At 47.0% G+C, this 20,729-nt stretch overlaps 2 protein-coding genes across 4 annotated transcripts; one reads left to right on the top strand and one right to left on the bottom strand.

Moving 5' to 3' along the window:
* The first annotated feature begins 6,806 nt into the window (after positions 1-6,806).
* LOC120648145 lies at positions 6,807-7,665 on the top strand. The gene is made up of 2 exons (XM_039924896.1): positions 6,807-6,819; positions 7,136-7,665. The coding sequence occupies exons 1-2, from the start codon at positions 6,807-6,809 to the stop codon at positions 7,663-7,665; spliced, it is 543 nt and encodes a 180-aa protein (XP_039780830.1).
* A 1,876-nt stretch (positions 7,666-9,541) lies between these two features.
* On the bottom strand, positions 9,542-11,868 carry LOC120661086 (protein G1-like1). Of its 3 annotated transcripts, XM_039939896.1 has the most exons (3): positions 11,727-11,868; positions 11,339-11,558; positions 9,542-10,757 (listed from the first exon to the last, which is right to left on the bottom strand). In XM_039939896.1, exon 3 carries the CDS (start codon positions 10,708-10,710, stop codon positions 9,916-9,918), a length of 795 nt encoding a protein of 264 aa, XP_039795830.1. In that variant the 5' UTR covers positions 10,711-10,757; positions 11,339-11,558; positions 11,727-11,868; the 3' UTR covers positions 9,542-9,915. The 3 variants fall into 3 exon arrangements, with proteins under 3 accessions (XP_039795830.1, XP_039795900.1, XP_039795753.1); XM_039939966.1 differs by lacking the exon at positions 11,339-11,558; XM_039939819.1 differs by lacking the exons at positions 11,339-11,558; positions 11,727-11,868 and adding an exon at positions 10,967-11,332.
* Between the last annotated feature and the right edge of the window lie 8,861 nt (positions 11,869-20,729).

The following is a 20,729-nucleotide window of genomic DNA, read 5'->3' as shown; positions in this document are numbered from 1 at the left end:
AGAAGAGCGCGGGGGAGGAGAGAAAGAAGAACACGATAGCAAAGCACGGCGAAGGAGAGCAAAGAAGCTACCCCACGCGGAAGCTAAAAGAGAGGAGACATCGAGAGCTGAGAAAGAGAGACCATAGATGAGATAGGATAGCAGGTCACGAGAATTCACGAGGAGAGTTGCTTCTTTTTCATTTGGCCCTTGCTATTTTGCACTACAATTCAGAGCAATCTCTCTCCAATTTTTGCATCCAAACTTTTCAAACTCCAAATACAAAAATTACTGCTGGTACCAAGGCCTACAACTTTGGTTCAAGCACTCATATTAAAATATTGGATGATGCAAGGATCTGAACATGGCTTAGATATATGAAAGTTGCAGTGTCCATCGATTCAGTTTCTTCAGTCATTCTCCAATATTCCATTGATTTTGGGATGTTAAATTAAATATGCAAAGCTTCAGAATTGAGATCCATAGGTACATGATATTGTAGAGCATGTATTAGATTTACCAATTGACCTTTAATCCATTCTTGGTACTTTGCAAAATTCTCTACAAATTGGGAAGTCTTTTGGCTTGGGACATTGGACCTTTTGCGTTTCTGCAATCTTTGCTGATGAGCAAATATTAGTTACCTGTTCATTTCTCGTATTCAGTTAAACGCCCTTGTGAACTGAAAAAGTGTTTGTTTGCTTGTCAGATTTGGTTAACTATTGCTGTGTGAACTGAGGTGCCATGTGAACTGATGACAATTGCTGTGCGTATCTGTTGCCGTATGAAATGAAGTGCCGTGTGGTATGACTATTGTTGTGGCTATTTGCATGTATAAAATATGTGCCATGCTGTGTGTATTTTATGTATGTAACAAAACGGCTACAAAGATTAATTATATACTAGATCACTATGAGTTTGTGTGTTAAAAGATGAATTAATTACTCTGTAGACAACTAAACAGACAGTTTATTATACAAACTGTTGATTCAGCTGTCTATTTGTGATAAAAAGACAATAGTTATCTGCACTATTGCACATGTCCTTACCCTCGTAGTGGGTGGTCGATCATGTCGTCGTTCGCCAGATGCAAGCGGGCGTGCCATGCCATCGTGTGAAGCCCATGCACGCGTGCAGGCAGACCTAGCTAGCTCCGAATCACAATAAAACCTCACAGGCGGTAAGGGTTTAGGCCGTGTTTTGTTCGGTAGGGTGTAAACGCAAAAAAAAATTGTGTTTCGAATCTTCTCAATTTGAAGCACTAAATAAAGTCTATTCACAAAATTTTTTGCACAGATGGGTTGTAAATCGCGAGACGAATCTAATGATGCTAATTAATCCATGATTAATCAATAATTAGCGGATGGTTACTGTAGCATCACTGTTGCAAATCATGGATTAAGTAGGCTCATTAGATTCGTCTCGCGATTTACAGCCCATCCATGCAAAAAGTTTTATAAATAGACTTCATTTAGTACTTCAAATTAGCAAGATTCTTTTTCACTTTAATGCGTTTACGGCTTTTTTGCGTTTACGGGGTGGAACTAAACACACCCTTAGTGGAATGGCAAAAAGGATAAGGGACATGACATCTAGACCCGTATTTCTCCATTTCGTTCTACAATTCAGCATTTATTTTTCTTATAGCAATTCGATCGTATAGTTTTGTTGCATCTAGAAACCCAAAAAGTACGATATACTACAGAATATATCATTGCCAACGCCCTATCACCGTCGGTTTGTTTCGAACCGGCGGTGATAGACTATCACCGCCGGTTCGTAATACGACCCGGCGGTGATGCTCTCGACAATATCACCGCCGGGTCGTATTACGAACCGGCGGTGATACGTAAGCATCACCGCCGGGTTGTAATATGACCCGACGGTGATGTGTTGTCCACCTATTTTTTTTCATTCTCCCATCCCCCTCTCTCTCTCCGGTATTTTTTTCCGCTCCGGCGGCAGCGGCGATTGCCGGCCATGGCCAGCCACTTCACCTACATCCACGAGCTCCGCGAGCTCATCGCCTCCTCCACCACCGCCTCCGCCGGCTCCGCCCTGGGCTCCGCGCACCTCGAGGTCAAGCTCCGCGAGGTCCTCCCCAACCTCCTCCGCGACTACATCATCCCTTCCCCCAAAGGTTCGTGCGCCGCCCCCCTCCCTCACTCAACATTCATTTGAGCTGACCCGTTGCTCAAGCTGGTCGCCTACACGGCGTTCAAGTTCCCCGGGGTCTTCTACAACGGCCGCGCCGCCGACGTCATCAGCGTCATCGGCCGCATCCTCCCCTTCCTCGCCGAGCCCGATTTCAGGTACCTGCCTTCTCCCCCATCTTCCCTCCACAAAACCCTAGTCCAATCACTCCTAATATTTGTGTTTCCTTTCATCCTGGAATAGAATGCGATATGAATGTGTAATTTGATTGGGACCACGTGGGCTGTACATCTTTTTCGCTAAAATTTAGATACATTTATCCGGTTCGGGTGTGTGCAGTGGTGTTGCAACTTCCATACATTGTCCATTTGATTCCATACTCATTTGTTTCCCATCCAGACATGTGATAAATTTAGCTGATAATGTGGGCGTGGACACTAACTAGTCTTTAGTGTGGCTACCTACATGTGTATTGATTTTGTTTTTGAGGGAAATGCGTATTACTTTAGAACTCGTCCAGGATGATCTAAGCTGTGGAGAAGCTGCCGGTTACATTGTAGGTGTTTTGCTTCCTATTCTTGATTGTACTAGTGGCTGTGTGTTCCAGAACTTGTAACGTGATAAGAGGGGAGTGCTGTCACTGTCCTGATGGGTATGTGTGCCATCAGCTGCGCTGTAAGCTGAATGATGGTCTTTAGCTTGCTTAAAACAGGGGCTATGTACCTTAAAACACCAGCAGATTCCACCTGTTAGACATCCCCACCTGTCATTTACATGTATGCTGTTTCTTCACTGTTGCAGGTCGAGCCATGAGCTTATATTCAGTGCAGTTTGGAATCTGCTCTCCATTCTTCGCATAGGTGACCGAGAAGCCTACAGACAGTTCTTCCTGGATGCTATGGTCACAATAGAAGGTATGTGTTTTGCTTTGTGCTCTTAATCTTTAAATTATGGGTCATGCAGAAAGGCTGAAACATGAGCTTGTCCAATCCAACAGATCTACTATATGTGGCATCAATGCATGATGAGAGTCCTAGTGGTGTGCCACCTGGAAGGTGTTTAGTTAAATGCCTCTGTGGATCCTTCTCAAATATATTAGACTCACCTGGGCCTTATAGTGAGCTCCCAGCCAGTTGCCAACCTAAGAATGGACCTGGCGTGCTGGTTGATCTGACAGGCGATGCAAGATGGCGTCCATTTGCCACTTCACTGATTAAACTAGTTAACAAGTGTCTTGCAGATGGGACCTTGTATGTTGATGGACTTGTTAACATGCCATTTGTTTCTGCTGCTTGTTCTATCCTCTGCTATGGGGATGGTTCTCTGCACAAGGTTGGCATCAACCTTTACGAATAATTTTAACCTTTGGTTAACCCTGTGTATCTTTAACTTGCCTGTGTTTGATCTGTTGTCACAAGTTTGTTTTGATTTTGCACGCATTGTTGCCACAGTGATGACTGCTGAGATTCTTCCTCTAGAAAATATTATCCGTTCAATCACATGCATTTTGGGCCAAGATGTTGCTGAACTTTCTGATATCAGGTAATCATGTTAGTACTCATTGCTTCCCTTTATCGAACACCCATTCAAGGAGAGATATGTTGGAATTGGATATAAACTGTGACAACATGGGCCTGCATGTTCAATTAATTACCTTTCTATCATGTGCTGCATATGCATCATCATCCTTCCAAGTTGATCGTATAACCAAATTTTCTATTGTTTTCTCCAGCCTTGCGCCAACTTAAGTGAAGAATGTGCTGCCAACCTACAATGATGCAAACATATATTGTGCTATTGAACCTAGCTAGCTTATTAGTAGCTGATAGGTTGAATGCATGTTTAAGTAATGAGATGAGATTACCTAATATAATTCAGTTAAGCTAATAACAGAATCTGCTTGTTCTTGAGCAAATGAAGTGTTCCACAATGATGCAATATTATTATATGAAAATATTTTTTTTGATGGGAAAAAAGTCTTCATCACCGGTTCGTGTCTTCAACCGGCGGTGTTGATGTCACCATCACCAACGGTTCCAGATACGAACCGGCGATGTTGATGTCTTCATCACTAACGGTTCTGGAACCGGCAACAATGCTATCACCAACGACTTAAATCCAACGGTACCCAAAACCGTTGGTGATGCTGTTTTAGAACCGGCGGTGATAGGGGTGGCTGTAGTAGTGATATATGATAGTATGAATGATGGAACAGTTTGAGAATTTTGGGGAGCAAATTGTTTGGGGGCTGTGGACTTTGATACTAGGGAAAATTCGATTCATGCCACCACAACTCCGTGAAATTGGGTTTCACATTGAAAATCATGCCACTCAATGGTATGGATTTCAACATGAAATCCAACTTCGTGAAATTGTAGTGGCATGGATCCAACTGACCCTTGATACTACTACCACTACAGTATTGGATTTCACGGGAGTACTTGAAGTCCCGGCCGGGCCATCCCAGTCCCAGATCCGGGAAACGCGGTCGTGCGACTGTGCGATACCATCGCCGTGCCTGCCCGGCGGGGTCAGGTCACCTTGCGCCGAGGTCCGATGGGCGCCACGCCGGCGTGTTCCGCCGGGGTTAGAGGTCCGGTCAAAGTCCACGGCGCGCGCAGGTGATGACGAGCCGGCGGCGCGGGCCAGCCGCCACGTGGCGCGCCCCTGCGCGACCGGTCACATCAGCTCTGCAGCGTCTGTCCTCTGTTGTAAAGCCGTAAAGGTCGCTGTACAGTGAAGTTACATGCTGCTCGCTCGCGAGTAGCTGTTTGTACTAGTACTAGTATTGCTACTTCAAGAGGAAAATTTCAAAGGCAGAATGGTATTAGTAAATCTGAAAACCAATTCGACTCGGCACATTCTAATTTTAATTTCTAACCTGAGAGTCAAGAGATTGAGCGAAGGCAGCAGGGTGATGAGATTATTCGAAACCGTCGCCCGGTGAAAAGACAGGGTTGCTTACCGCCATGCTGCTGGACTGCCATTTTTTACTGCTGCCGATCTGCGAGACTGCGACGAAGCCGTCAGCCTGCTGCTGCACTGCATGCTTTCGGAAATACGGAGTACGTGTAGGTGTGTTTAGTTGGTGAAAAAAAAATAGATTTTGGTACTGTAGCATATCTCGTTTTTATTTAATAAATAATATTTAATTATGAACTAATTAAATTTAAAAGATTCAACTCGTGATAATCAGTAAGACTGTATAATTAATTATTTTTTTAAAATTCGATGTGACGAATATTACGTGAAACTTTTTGAGAACCTGAAGGCGACGATCTCTTCTCTGCATCTCATACCTACGTACGCACCACCCCTACCTGCCTGCTCTGCATCCCTGCCCATGGCTTGCTTGACACGTCCGGGCAGCAGGGCAGATGCAGAGCAGAGCTGCAGACGTGCGTGATGCGACATGCGAGAGGTGAATCCGGTAACAAGACATGCGATATCAACTGCCCTCGTCGGCGTCGTCTCTGCAGCGGCAGCAGGCTTCCTGAATGCATGCCATTTGCAGACAGACATGGGGACTGACTCCAACACCCATGCACCAGCAGGGCAGCTGCCCATTTCAAAATTCAAATGTTGCGGTGCTGCATTTCCACTTTTTCGTTCTTCAGAAAAAGAAAACATTTCCACTTTTTATTTACTTTGATTCATAAAGATAAAATAACCAAAATGTTCTTGTAAATATTTATTTTGGATTTTACGAATACTTTTGCAGGACCAAAATAGTAAACAGGACGTGAAGTGTCAATTACTGAACAAATAAAGGCCCTGTTTAGTTTCTTCGAAATTCTAAAACTTTACAAGATTCTCATCACATCGAATTTTTCAACACATACATAAAGTATTAAATGTAGCTAAACAAAATAATTAATTATACAATTTATCTATAATTTGCGAGACGAATTTTTTAAACCTAGTTAATCCATGACGGGACAATAATTACCAAATACAAACGAAAGTGCTACAGTGCTATACACCCAAAAGTTTTTGCATCTAAACAAAGCCAAAGTAGTAATTGACAACTATTTAGAAACGAATTCTTGTTTTGGAGGCACTTTATCTTATTCTATTAACCACAGGCAACCTTATCATCAGCTTGTTTATTTACTACCAAAATTTGTTTCATGTTTTATCCATAAATGAGCAAGTTTAAAGCATTTGTAGCAAGATGTATGTTCACAATTTCTTAAGCACCTTGTCACGGACAAGTAAATGAAAAGGTGGTTAGTACTACCAGTACTAGCTACAACTTCAGTTTCGATTGTTCATATCAATGAGAAAATGCCACTTAATTATTTACTGGCGAGTATGATGCACTTTTCTTGCCATTGAAATCTCCTAGAGGCGAGAATGAAGAACAACATGGGACATCTGCCGTGGAAGACCGATGAAGCGCCGGCGGTTTCAGATTAGACCAAGTTAGGACCACAAACCACAAACCAGAACTCGTTCGTTCTGCTTTCAGTTCTTCTGAGGACGGATCAGATCGGAGGACCACTTCGGTTTGGAAGGACTACTCCCCATCTCCAATCCTCCATGGATGGATGATGCACGACGATCTGCTGCGAACTGGAATGTCTTGTCAGCGTGGTTGACTGGTCGGGACGCAGCAGCAGGTGCGGAGCAGGGACGGCCACCAAAGTAACCGACGAACAGTGCGCGCACCCATGGCCGCCGTACGTGCAGTGCATTCAAGAATCGTGCTACTGGAAAGCATGCATGCCCGCTCTCAATGCATGGTAGGTTTGGTTAATAAGACAAGATTAAAACCCGTTTCTGAACAATTCGGTTGGTTTTTAATTGGAAGAAAATAAGCTGGCTTTTCTGAGATGATGCGTGAACAGCAGGCTTATCACTCTCTCGTTTGGGCAGATGGTTGACAAATAAAGAGTAAATTCTTTCTATGCCACTGAGAAATACAACTCATCATTTATGTGCCATTGGAATGCCACGGACTTTAATTTTCATTCCCTTGCATGCCATTCCGTTACTTTAGGCGTTAGTTGGGTCGTTTGCTGTTGTGGCCTGCACGCCCGCTGGGCGGCGCGCTCCCTCGCGGGGCCCTTCCTCGACCTCGCCCTCGCCTGGGCCTGCCTCTGCCTCGCCGCGCTGCTCGCCGCGGCCGCCAGCATCCTCGCCCTCCCGGGCCTCACACTCTCCTGCACCTGCGAGCGCCTGCACCTCCCCTGCTTCCTCGCCTTCCTCGCGCGCTATCCACCCCGCACCCTCGCCTCCGTCCACGCCGCCCTCCACGCCCGCTTCCCCTTCGCTGGCCCCGCCGCCGACGGCGACGAGGCACCCGCCCAGCCGACCGCCGACGTGGAGGGTGCGGATCCGCGGGGGCACCGCGAGGAGGTGCGCGCCGAGCTGCAGCGGGAGCTCGAGAAGGAGCGCAGCGCCGCGGCTGAGGAGGCCATGGCCATGATCCTGCGCCTGCAGAAGGAGAAGTCCGCGCTCGAGATCGAGGCCCGCCAGCAGCGCCGCACCGCCGACAAGCGCTGCGCTTTCTACGAGGACGAGGTCTAGGAGCTCCGGGAGATCGTGCTCATGCGCGACCGGGAGGCCCATGCGCTGCGCAAGGAGGTGGATGCCTACCGCCGCTTCCTCGGGCTCGGCCCCGCCGAGGATGAGGAGGAGACGGGCCACGGGCCGCCGCCGGGAGGGAGGAGGAGACGGCTTGGCGTCCGAGCGGCTCGATCCGACCACGGGCCGCGGCGGCGCGGAGCCCGCCCGCCCAGGAGGGGGCCGCCGCCCCGCCCCCCGCCGCGGCCACGCACCTCGCCGCCTCGCCGTGGGAGCAAGGAGCAGGGGAGCAGGACCCGACCGCGCTCGCCGGCACCGCGGCCATGCTCCGCCCGCTCCTCCCTCCGCGGCTCCGCGCCCGGGCCGCCCTTCGGAGCCGCAACGCCGCCAGGCTTGCGTCCGCCGTGCGCTCCCAACGCCGGGGGAGCGGGGGAGCCGGCGGCGCCGTAGACCGTGATGGGGAGGGAGCGGAGGACGGCTGCGGGCAGGACGCGCTGCGGGAGCAGGGACGCAGCAACGAAGATGACCGCGGCCAAGAGCACCCGATGCTGTTGGCCAGCTGGTGCTGCGAGGCGCGAGGAGGGAAGTCCATGAAGAGGAGACGGCGGCGAGATGGAGACGGCAGCAAACGACAAAACTAGCGCCGTTAGTAACGGAATGGCACACAAGAGATGAAAAATTAAAACTAGTGGCATAGAGGGGGATGAGTTATTTTTTAATGGCACATAAGTGATAAGTTATATTTCTCAGGGACATAGAAGTAATTTATTCACATATAAAACGGACCGTCAAGTCCATTGAGCTAGGGCCGTCAACCGACCAACAAGCTAGGCGCTCCATGAGAGGGATGCACGGTTGCATCTGGCACCACATATAGGAGGATATGCTTGCATTGTTGTTCCAAAAGGGCAGCCACTATTGTAAAGCAGGCACCGAGCGAGCACACAGGAGGGCACACTACTTTGTTGATCACCGGGTGGGAGTGGAGGAGAGCGTAGCCTTTCAACATGACCATTGACTCAACTCTTCCATCATTTCAGCGGGATAAGAATAAGATCCGTGCTTGCATTCCACTTCCACCATACGTCCATCAATCCTACACCCGTTTTTTTTTTTGAGCACTGGCAGATCGTTTAAGAAGGTACACCCGTTTTTTTTTAGCACTGGAGAAGGAGATGAGGCGCCCTTCAAGCCGGCGCTCGAACCGCGGCGGGGGCTCCAACCGCGGCGGGCAGCGTGAGCCCCCGCTCACCTGACCAACTGAGCCCCCGCTAAGTTCTCTCAATCCTACACCCGTACTCGGTTCTTTTTCCAGAAAAAAACGCCCATCCTTTTTGAAGGTTACGACAATGTAAATAATCCATGATCAATCTTATTGCAAGATGCGAGCATCATTCATTTTTATTCAGTCATAAGGATGACTGACTGACAAGTAAACACACCTTCTCATTTGCTGGACTCTGTTAAATCAGTAGAGAAGATCGATGTTCAGACGCATATTCAGAAAGTGTGATTGCATGAAGGCGCACACCACCGTGTCCTCCAATGCAAGCTTGTTTTCTTTTTCTAGAAAAAAGGAGAATATGCTATCCATTGGATCCAAGGGTTCGACACTACGCATCACACTTCCACATATAGTATATTATATGCTTCTCCTAAAGACCAATAAATGACTGTCTCGTACCTAAACAAAGCAACTTCCAAGATTACCACGGTTTATTTGGCAACGGCCCAACAAATGCAGTTACTTTTGCCAAGCAACCTATGAATGAGGGGAACTAATTAGTTCGCAGGTTTTAAAACATTTGACGTCTACGACAAATTAATCAGGTGATTTCAGACTAATTAGCTATAGAGTACATGGCAATCAACATCTAAGTAACTAGCACAACCAGGAACAATGTTAAGTCGATTGAGATCAGCTGTAGTACATGAAATTCCCACAAGATCCAAGTCATGGAGAAAAACACACACAGCGGTCTAATCCAGCCATTCTATCACTGCGTACACAAAACCACGCACCCAAAATACAACCAAAAGGCAGCAGCGGTTGATGCAAGCGCCGCCGGTAATGTCGCGCGGAGGAGACGACTGCGCATAAAAACAAAAGCCGGATGGACGACCAAACGGCGCGCAGAGATCAGGCCGATCGCCATTAGCAAAACCTGCATGCTTGATTACGCCTAATTACCTAGCCTTGCATCCCTGCCCATGGAGCTATAGAGGCAGCGGAGAGTGGACCCAGCAAGCTAGCTAGTGAAACACGGACAGCGGCATCAAGAACCCGGCCGCGGCGGCGTGCGCCTCGGCGGCGGCCGCCATTGCCAGCACCAAGTCCTCGCCGGTGCCGCCGCCGCCCATGCCCGCGGCGGGGTCGGTCGGCTCGGTGACCGGCACCAGGAAGTGGCCGTGGAGGAACTGCGCGTGCGGGATCAGGAAGTGCGGCGCCGGCGGCTCGGCCATGTCAGCCAGCACGTGCCTACTCTCGGTCACCGCGGCCGCGGCGGGCGACGCCTGGTGGTGGTGGTGGGGGTGGTAGTGCTGCTGCTGCTGCTGGCCGGCGTCCTGCTGCTGCTTGGCCTGCCTGTGTGCCGGCGGGTGGCGCTTGCGGCGCTTCTTCTCGTAGGCGATGCCGCGCGCCTTGGCCTGGGTGTCGCGGACCTCGCGGAGGTAGAGCCGGACGGCGCGCGCCCCGAAGGGGTTGGCCTCGGGGCGGCCGCCGTGCTCCTCGAAGGCGGCGCGGAGGCGGCCGACGAGCGCGTCGAGGCTGCCCCACGCCTGCTTGAGCGGGCACGGGCACGGCGCCGGCGGCGACGGGTGGCCGAAGAAGGGGCACCCCGGCGCGTGCACTTTGGTCTTGCCGAACTGGTCCAGGTAGCGGAGGAACTCGAGCACGTGCGCGCCGCTGCACCGGGCCAGCTCCAGCGGCGGCCGGTGGTTGCGCAGGTACTGCCCGAACGTCTGCCAGTCCCGGCGCTTCTGCGACTCGTACCGGCTCGGCCGCGCCGCTGCCGGGCCCGGGCTGTTCGCCGCGCCGGCCATCTCCATAGCTCCTTCGCCGCCGCCTGTCCACGAAGGCCAACCCAGATCTGCACCTGCACCGGCACCATGTGCCATGCCTGTTAGTCCAACGCTTTGACCAATGGTCGGACAAGAAACAATAATACTGATCGTATGCAAAAGGGCCGATCGGACAAGAAACAGTCGCTTCGTCTGTTCTTGGCCGGCCAGCAGAGCTAGGACGGATCAGATATTCTGAATGAACTAGGGTTTCAGGTCGGAGCTAGCGGCCACCTAGTAGTACCTATCAACCGGTAGTGGGATTTCAAGTCTAGAGCACCTGAGGACTGAGGCCGCTGATCCTTGGCAGACATGCAAGAACTGACGCCTACACGGAAAGTCTGAAGCAAAGCACAGGGGAAAGGGCGAAAAGCACAAAACGGAACGGAGTAGGAGTAAAACAAAACTGCAAAGCAAATAACAGAAAATTTTCGGCTTCGCCTGCGCCACGCCGGCGATCGGTGAGCAAAGCAGGACGAACAGAGGCAGGACTAGAGGTCAGCAAACATTCAGTTTATTCAGGAGCTGGCTGGTCGGCTCTGGCCTGATTGCAAGAGATGAGTGCGAGGTGCATCAGAAAAGAGGGGCGAGAACTGTCGAACATGCGTCTACCTACCTACTCCAAGAAGGCGAAGGCGAATTGATCCAGAACAGCCAGAGTGTCACAGCCCGGTTAATGATTGACACGGTGGGTCGCTGCAGAACAGGGTTTACAGGGCCCTTGATCCATGTGTGGGCGTACTGTAGGCGCAGGGCCAAGAGCCTACCACTAGACAATCCGTGCGCGCACGATCGATCGACCAGACACCAGGGAAACAGAAGCTACACAACACAAGCTGACGACATGCATGGACTGATGGGCGGATGATGAGCCGAATAAGAGCCGCAAGATCAATCGTACAGCTTCAGAAACATCAATCATGCATACAAATATATTTTTTTTGCAAGAAAGTATGCAAAGAATTGCAAAGCGACGGATCGAGTTGAACACGAAGGGAGCGTACCAGGCAGTTAGAAGAAGCTCGATCGGTGGGAAGGGACGGGAGAGGAGGAGGCCAGCAGCTGAGGTGAGCGAGCTTGGGGAGAGGTGGGGGAAGAAGATGTGGCCAGATATGCGGGGACATATATGGAGGGAGGGAGGAGGAAGAAAGGGGCGCGGGCCAACCTCGTGGGTCAGGCTAGAGGGGGACAAGAGCCGAGGAGAGAGAGAGGGGAAGGGAGACGAAAGGTTGTCACCTCAGCTGTCACGTCAACCTTCTCTCTCACCCATCCCCCGTCTTTTCGCCATGGCCGGTCTCTTGTCCGTCCGGCCCGACCGCCGCGTTAATGCGAGCGGAGTGGCGGGGGCGGCTTCTTCGTTCCCCACCACCCCTGGAGATGTCACCTCACGTTCGCCAGCAAACAAGGCGCGGCAGGGCCGGGGCCGGGGCCGACGAGGAGGCGCGCCGCGGGCCGCGGCTTTTTGCCCGGAGCGCCACGGCCCACGGGGGCGGACTTGCGTTCGAGCGAGGCTGCACGGGGTCGTCGCGCGTCGCCATATTTCATGTGGTCTACCACCACGCGGCACTACAGTGCCACGCATAGTGGGCGAGATCCTGAGAGATTCTGAGTCCTAGTCGTGGCGTGGCAATCTGTTTTTCTCAAGTGATTTCGCGAGTCTCGGTCTCATCATTGCACAACAAAAGAAGTATTCTTCTGCTAGCGCGAAATCTGGTAAACACACCGAATACACTAGAACACGTGGATTGTAAAAGGATCGGATAGATGTGATTCTACGATGACGGTCAGACCAGTTCTTTTGGTTTCGTCGTAATCGGTCGGTCGTTACTGAGAAAAAATGAATAGTTCAAATTAGCAAAGGTCATCGAAGCTCTCATCCAGGAGGGATTGCGTTAGAGCGTGGACATCGCCGATGTACGTTGTACCCTAAGTCGACCAGCAAGCCTAAAACCCCATCTATAGTCGTGAAGATTAGTAGATGAGCCGAAAGAGAGGTTGGAAGACATATTAGGATTTATGAGATAAAAAATAGATGCATTGTAAATTTGTTCGATTGGATGTCTCTCAACCGGTCGTAGCCTCCTTATATATAGGGTGGGAATATTTGAATTCAATGAAACTCGAAACTCATACAAATTCTTTATCAAAATACAACTCCTAATTTGGATTGGGATGTTAAAATCGGTCAAACCGCCCTCGACTAGTCTGATCCAGGTGTAGATCTTCCTGGATCTATATAACTTTCTCGTTCGGGCTCAAAATTGGACATCCTATATTTGCATTTCCATCACCTCGATAAGATCTACACAATGGTGCAATTCAACTTATAATTTGATAATGTTACTATGATAAGTATACATGACCGGTTTGCCCAGATTGTCTGGCAAACCTGATGGAATAGAGCCAATTTTAGTTGTCATCACCCTTTCTTTTGGTCAAGCAAAGAGTCCGGACCGATTTGTCCTTCATCCCTTTGATTCTGAATATCTTTGCTAATATCCTTTTCAAGAGTTTTTCAAATATGCAACGGCATCATTCTCATATTTGACAAAAAAAAACACTATAGAGCTATATATGTCTGCATGTTAGGGAGAAAGTGCTTTCTCAGTGTTGAGAATTTTTCTTTTATCTTTTTATTCTACCATTTTTTAGGCCTTCCGAAAAATTTATCGGAAAACCAGTTCTGCGCGCGAGCATTGGCTGACATTCGGGCGCTCGATTTTCCGACCGCGCGGACGCGCGCATGCACGTGTGCAGGCCCACCGGATGCTTACTTTATTTTTTCATTTTGCACTCTCCCGGTTCGGAAGCGGCCAGCGTGAGTGTGGTGCTGTGCAGAAGCACTGAGGCAGAAAACTACCACGGTGACCTCAACAACCAGGGTGTAGGTCCTGGCATGCCTTTTCTTTTTTTCTATTAGAATTTTGTGCCTTAATATTTTTACTTCATAACTTTTCGTAAATATTTTGCACAACTTATGAACAGAAATTTTATTTTCATACAATTTATGTATTTTTTTGCATAACTTATGAACAGGAATCTATGTGTACAATTTTTTGTAATACAATTTATGCACATAATTTTCGGGACATACAATTTATACAAATATCTTTTGTGCTTTCATGCATAACTTATGAATATATTGTTTGTACATAAGTTTATGTTTCTACAGTTTTTAATAAATAATGTATATGATTTTTATTTTTTAGTTGTTTTGAATGATTTTTCTTTACATATATTTTGCATATATTTTATGTGGACATATTTTGGTTTTATATTTTTTCCATATAAATTTTTTGTTTGGAATGATAAAGGGAATGGGGGGAGCACGATGTGCACGTGGGAGAGTGTGCTATGGCCTTTCGGAAGTTGACACTCGGACGGCACTGCAGATGTCAGTGCAGTGGCGATTGTGCAGACTGCATCGGGGGGAGCCGGTGGCAACGATGGGGTTTGTCTGATCAATCGGTGCTATCCTGGGCCCGTTTGTATTAGTACTAGTAGCACAAAAATTTTGACCAATAATTAGGAGTATTAAATGAAGTTAATTTACAAAACTAACTCCACAACATTGCTCTACTTCGCGAGACGAACCTAATGAGGTCTTTGACCACACGATTCGAGGATGGTTACTGTAGCATCACTGTAACCAATCATCGATTAATTACTATCATTAGATTTGTCGTGAAAAGTTATACCCATCCGTGAAAAGGTTTTGCAAATAAACTTCGTTTAGTACTCCATGCATTGAAGATTCTTTTTTCGGAAATCGTGTGCTAGTAGTACTAGGGAGAAACAAACAGAGCCCTGGTGCAAGCGGTATGCACAAAAAGGGGAAGGTAATTTATGTCCGAAATCGCTCGCCAGCAGCGATCCTGGCGCGCGCTCGTTAATTAGCTGCCTTCACTCAGTGATAAAGGAGGTGAGGTTGCAAAGACAGCCAACATTCCTCAGCGTTTCTAGAGACTTTAACCACTGATCCATCGAGCCGAGCAGTATACATTTGTGTTCACCGGCCAGTGTCTATTATTACGTCCTTGCATTGCTTAACATCATGCATGTCGGAAGATGGAAGGAAAAAAAACAAATGTACACTATTCCACACACTGCGCCATGTCTCTGAAGAGCGACGCACACGTGCGTGCGTCCGAGCGTGCAGCTAGCAGGTGCCCCGGCTGCTGGACACTGGCAGTGCTGGCGCTGCGGAAAGTCGATCGAGATGCAGATCATGTGGCGCTGCTCTCACTGAGCCTCATGTCACGTAGAGTACCAAACACTGCGCCCCGCCCAGAGAGCTGTCCTCTCGCTGCTTGCTCTCGGATGTGCTTAGGGCTCAGCGTCACACAGTACTAACAGGGCATGTACACAGTGCTGGCCTTTTAGCGAGAGATTTGCCGAGACATTGCCCAGCTCTGGATCCCAATACAATACTGCTGGCGTATGGACGTGCGAGTGTACAAGCATTTGCACTTGCAGTCTCGAGGCTTGAGGTAAATGGACTTTTACATAATTTTGCAAAATATTTAAATCATTTTTCGTCTCAAGAGTAGGTTATTTTAACTTTTCTAAATGCATAATGAAACTATAAATTAGCACCAACCTAGTTAAGAGTTTATGCCATGTGTAGTCTCTAAAAAATTTTATACAGTACTCATTATATCAAATCTTCGAACATATACATAGAGCATTAAATATAGTTAAAAAAATAAATCATTATACAATTAAACGGTAAACGACGAGACGAATCTTTTCAACCTAATTAGTTTATAATTGAGCATTAATTGCCAAATAACAATAAAATTATTATATTACTAAAATCCAAAAATTTTGCAAACTAAACAAGGCCCGTATTTCTCCATTTCAAGATTGTTATTACAGTATTACTTTAATTTTCATACTCCAAGTTCGACATTTCGTTCTGCAATTCAGCATTTTCTTAAAGCAATTCGATCGTATAGTTTACAAAACGCAAATCGTGTTCTGAATGAATTTTATTTCCTGATGCATGCTTCTAGAACCCGACGTGAATGATGGAACAGTTTGAGAATTTTGGGGAGCAAATTGTTTGGGGTGTGGACTTTGCTACTACTACCACTACAGTATTGCATTTCACGGGTCAGTACTTGAGCCCGGCCGGGCCATCCCAGGTCCAGAACCGGGAAACGCGGTCGTCCGACTGTGCGAGACCATCGCCGTGCATGCCCGGCGGGGTCTCCTTGGGCCGAGGTCCGATGGGCGCCACGCCGGCGTGTTCCGCCGGGGTTAGAGGTCCGGTCAAAGTCCACGGCGCGCGCAGCGCAGGTGACGACGAGCCGGCGGCGCGGGCCAGCCGCCACGTGGCGCGCCCCTGCGCGTCCGGTCACATCAGCTCTGCAGCGTCTGTTCTCTGCCTGTGTTTAGATCGGTAAAATAGTGGTAAAAAGAGTCAAATCGGACACGGTAGCACTTTTCGTTTGTTTGTGGTAATTGTTATCCTACCATGACCTAACTAGTCTCAAAAAATTCGTCTCGTCGTGTACATCAAAACTATGCAATTAGTTTTTTTTATTTATCTACATTTAATACTCCATGTATGAGATAAAAGATTTTATGTGATAGGTAAATAGTGAAGTTTGGATTGAGAAATTTTGGAAATGAACTGTTTTTTTTTGAATTTATCTGTCCTCTGTTGTAAAAGGTCGCTGTACGGTGGCAAGTTACTACTGCTGCTCTCGCTCACGCGTAGCTGTTCGGACTGCCAGTGTATTACTACTAGTGTAATTTGAAAACCAATTTGACTCGGCACATTCTAAATTTATTTCTACCTGCGAAGGCACATTCTAAACCGTCGCCGGGTGAAAAGACAGGGTTGCTTTACCGCCGTGCTGCTGGATTGCCATTTTTTACTGCTGCCATGTATACATCTGATCTGCGAGACCAGCAGGAATCTAGACGAAATAAAAAATTAATTACATAGTTGCTTGTAAATTAAAAGATGAATCTAATGAGTTTAATTAGACCATAATTAGACACTAAATTGCTATAATAATGCTACAGTAAATATGTGTTAATGACAGATTATTTAGTCTTAATAAATTTGTCTCGTAATTTACAGACGAGTTGTGTAATTAATTTTGTAATTAATTTATATTTAATATTTTATACTTCATCCGTCCTAGTTTAAGTGCAATTGTAGTATTCAAAAAAGTCCCAAATTAAACGCACAATAGCACATACTCCTAGATGCTCTCATCCCTCACCATTCATGGCTGGTCTGAGCACGGGCCCATTTGTAAAAAAAAAAGTTTGAAGCTCCTAGGGAGTAGGTTATGCCCGCCTAATCTGTAAACTTCTGGACCCTTCCCACTGCTATTCTCAAGTCAGCTTTTCTCTGTATGTAGGGGTAATTGTGTCATTTCCCATCCACACTAATTTTGTGTTCAAATTATAAAAGTGCACTTAAACTGGGAAGGAAGGAGTATAAAAAAATTAAAAAATTACAAGGTGCAACTAAAAAGATTTTTTTAAAAAAATTTACAAGGTGCAACTAAACAAGCCCTCGATAGCGAGACAGCGACGAAGCCTTCAGCCTGCTGCTGCATTGAAGGCGACGATCTCTTCTCTGCATCCCTGCCCATGGCTGGTTCGTTCAGGCTCCAGCCCTATCTTTTTAGATCACTTCGCTTGCTTGACACGTCCGGGCAGCAGGGCAGATGCAGAGCAGTGTGCTGTTTGGTTTTGGGTAGTACAAATAGCACAAAATTTTTGACCAATAATTAAGAGTATTAAATGAATGTAATTTGCAAAACTAGCTCTACAATCTTGTGCTACTTCGCGAGACGAACCTAATGAGGCATTTGATCCGCACGATTAGAGGTTGGTTAGTTTAGCATTATTGTAACCAATCATCGATTAATTACTGTTATTAGATTTGTCTCGAAAAGTTACACACATCCGTGAAAAAATTTTACAAATAAATTTCGTTTAATCCTTCAGAAAAAATTCTTTTCTCAGAAATCGTGTGCTATTTGTCATACCCAAAACCAAGCTTGCAGACGTGCGTGATGCGAGATGTGAATCAGGTGACAAGACATGCGATATCAACTGCTGCCCTCGTCGGCGTCGTCTCTGCAGCGGCAGCAGGATTCCTGAATGCATGCCATTTGCAGACATGGGGACTGACTCCAACACCCATGCACCAGCAGGGCAGCTGCCCATTTCAAAATTCAAATGTTGCGGTGCTGCATTTCCACTTTTTCGTTCTTCAGAAAAAGAAAACATTTCCACTTTTTGTTTACTTTGATTCATAACGATAAAATAACCAAAATGTCCTTGTAAATATTTATTTTAGTTTTTACGAATACTTTTGCAGGACCAAAATTGTAAACAGGACGTCAAGTGTCAATTACTCTGGAACAAATAAAGTTACTAATTGACAACTATTTACAGTAGAAACGAATTCTTGTTTTGGAGGCGCTTTATCTTATTCTATTAACCACAGGCAACCTTATCATCAGCTTGTTTATTTGCTACCAAAATTTGTTTCATGTTTTATCCATAAATGAGCAAGTTTAAAGCATTTGTAGCAAGATGTATGTTCACAATTTCTTAAGCACCTTGTCACGGACAAGTAAATGAAAAGGTGGTTAGTACTACCAGTACTAGCTAGTACAACTTCAGTTTCGATTGTTCATATCAATGAGAAAATGCCACTTAATTATTTACTGGCGAGTGTGATGCACTTTTCTTGCCATTGTGATCTCCTAGAGGCGAGAATGAAGAACAACATGGGACATCTGCCGTGGAAGACCGATGAAGCGCCGGCGGTTTCAGATTAGACCAAGTTAGGACCACAAACCACAAACCAGAACTCGTTCGTTCTGCTTTCAGTTCTTCTGAGGACGGATCAGATCGGAGGACCACTTCGGTTTGGAAGGACTAGTCCCCATCTCGAATCCTCCATGGATGGATGATGCGCGACGATCTGCTGTGAACTGGAATGTATTGTCAGTGTGGTTGACTGGTCGGGACGCAGCAGCAGGTGCGGAGCAGGGACGGCCACCAAATTAACCTGACGAACAGTGCGCGCACCCATGGCCGCCGTACGTGCAGTGCATTCAAGAATCGTGCTACTGGAAAGCATGCAAGCCCGCTCTCAATGCATGGTAGGTTTGGTTAATAAGAAGATTAAAACCCGTTTCTGAACAATTAGGTTGGTTTTTAATTGGAAGAAAATAAGCTGGCTTTTCTGAGATGATGCGTGAACAGCAGCCACACACAGCAGGCTTATCACTCTCTCGTTTGGGCAGATGGTTGACAAATAAAACGGACCGTCAAGTCCAATGAGCTAGGGCCGTCAACCGACCAACAAGCTAGGCGCTCCATGAGAGGGATGCACGGTTGCATCTGGCACCACATGTAGGAGGATGTGCTTGCATTGTTGTTCCAAAAGGGCAGCCACTATTGTAAAGCAGGCACCGAGCGAGCACACAGGAGGGCACACTACTTTGTTGATCACCGGGTGGGAGCGGAGGAGAGCGTAGCCTTTCAACATGACCATTGACTCAACTCTTCCATCATTTCAGCAGGATAAGAATAAGATCCGTGCTTGCATTCCACTTCCACCATACGTCCATCAATCCTACACCTGTTTTTTTTTTAAGTAAGCCAGAGCACTGACAGATCGTTTAAAAAGGAGATGAAGCCGGCGCTCGAACCTCGGCGGGCAGGGCTCACCTGACCAACTGAGCCCCCACTCAGTTCTCTCAATCCTACACCCGTACTCGGTTCTTTTTCCAGAAAAAAAAAAACGCCCATCCTTTTTGAAGGTTACGACAATGTAAATAATCCATGATCAATCTTATTGCAAGATGCGAGCATCATTCATTTTTATTCAGTCATAAGGATAGATGACTGACTGACAAGTAAACACACCTTCTCATTTGCTGGACTCTGTTAAATCAGTAGAGAAGATCGATGTTCAGACGCATATTCAGAAAGTGTGATTGCATGAAGGCGCACACCACCGTGTCCTCCAATGCAAGCATGTTTTCTTTTTCTAGAAAAAAGGAGAATATGCTATCCATTGGATCCAAGGGTTCGACACTACGCATCACACTTCCACATATAGTATATTATATGCTTCTCCTAAAGACCAATAAATGACTGTCTCGTACCTAAACAAAGCAACTCCCAAGATTACCACGGTTTATTTGGCAACGGCCCAACAAATGCAGTTACTTTTGCCAAGCAACCTATGAATGAGGGGAACTAATTAGTTCGCAGGTTTTAAAACATTTGACGTCTACGACAAATTAATCAGGTGATTTCAGACTAATTAGCTATATAGAGTACATGGCAATCAACAACATCTAAGTAACTAGCACAACCAGGAACAATGTCAAGTCGATTGAGATCAGCTGTAGTACATGAAATTCCCACAAGATCCGAGTCATGGAGAAAAACACAGAGAGCCGTCTAATCCAGCCATTCTATCACTGCGTACACAAAACCACGCACCCAAAATGTCAGAAGCGACGGCCAACAAAACGATGAAAACAACAAAGATCAAACTTCAAGAGACACAAAAATTTAACATGGAAATTAACATGAAAAACCTCTCCAATGCGAAGGGTAAAAACTACGGGCGCCAGCCAGCAAGAACTTCACTATATCGGGTGTGTGTTTACAACGCCTAACGGCGGCTTACAAGAGGAATAATCGAATTGATGTTCTCCGGTGAAGCCTATGGGTTAGATATATAGGAGAGTCATATGGTCTCCTCAACTTTTACTAGCAATGTGGGATTAAAAGTTTGCACCACATGGGCCTTTGGGATTTATTTGGAATAACTGAAATACTTAACGGGCCAAGCCCAAATTCCAATAATCTCCCACCAGAATTTGGATCACAATATAACATACTCCACCTTGAGACAATTTCTTTCTTGTAGCATATCAAAATCATCACCTGAACACAACAAAGAATAGAAGTTCTGGCGCCAAATAACCTCTTGGGCTAAGCTGTCA

The sequence above is a fragment of the Panicum virgatum genome, chromosome 1K (assembly GCF_016808335.1).
Source record: "Panicum virgatum strain AP13 chromosome 1K, P.virgatum_v5, whole genome shotgun sequence".
Lineage (NCBI taxonomy): Eukaryota > Viridiplantae > Streptophyta > Magnoliopsida > Poales > Poaceae > Panicum > Panicum virgatum.
Note: the sequence above shows the minus strand (reverse complement) of the source record. Positions and strands in the feature narration are given on the sequence as shown.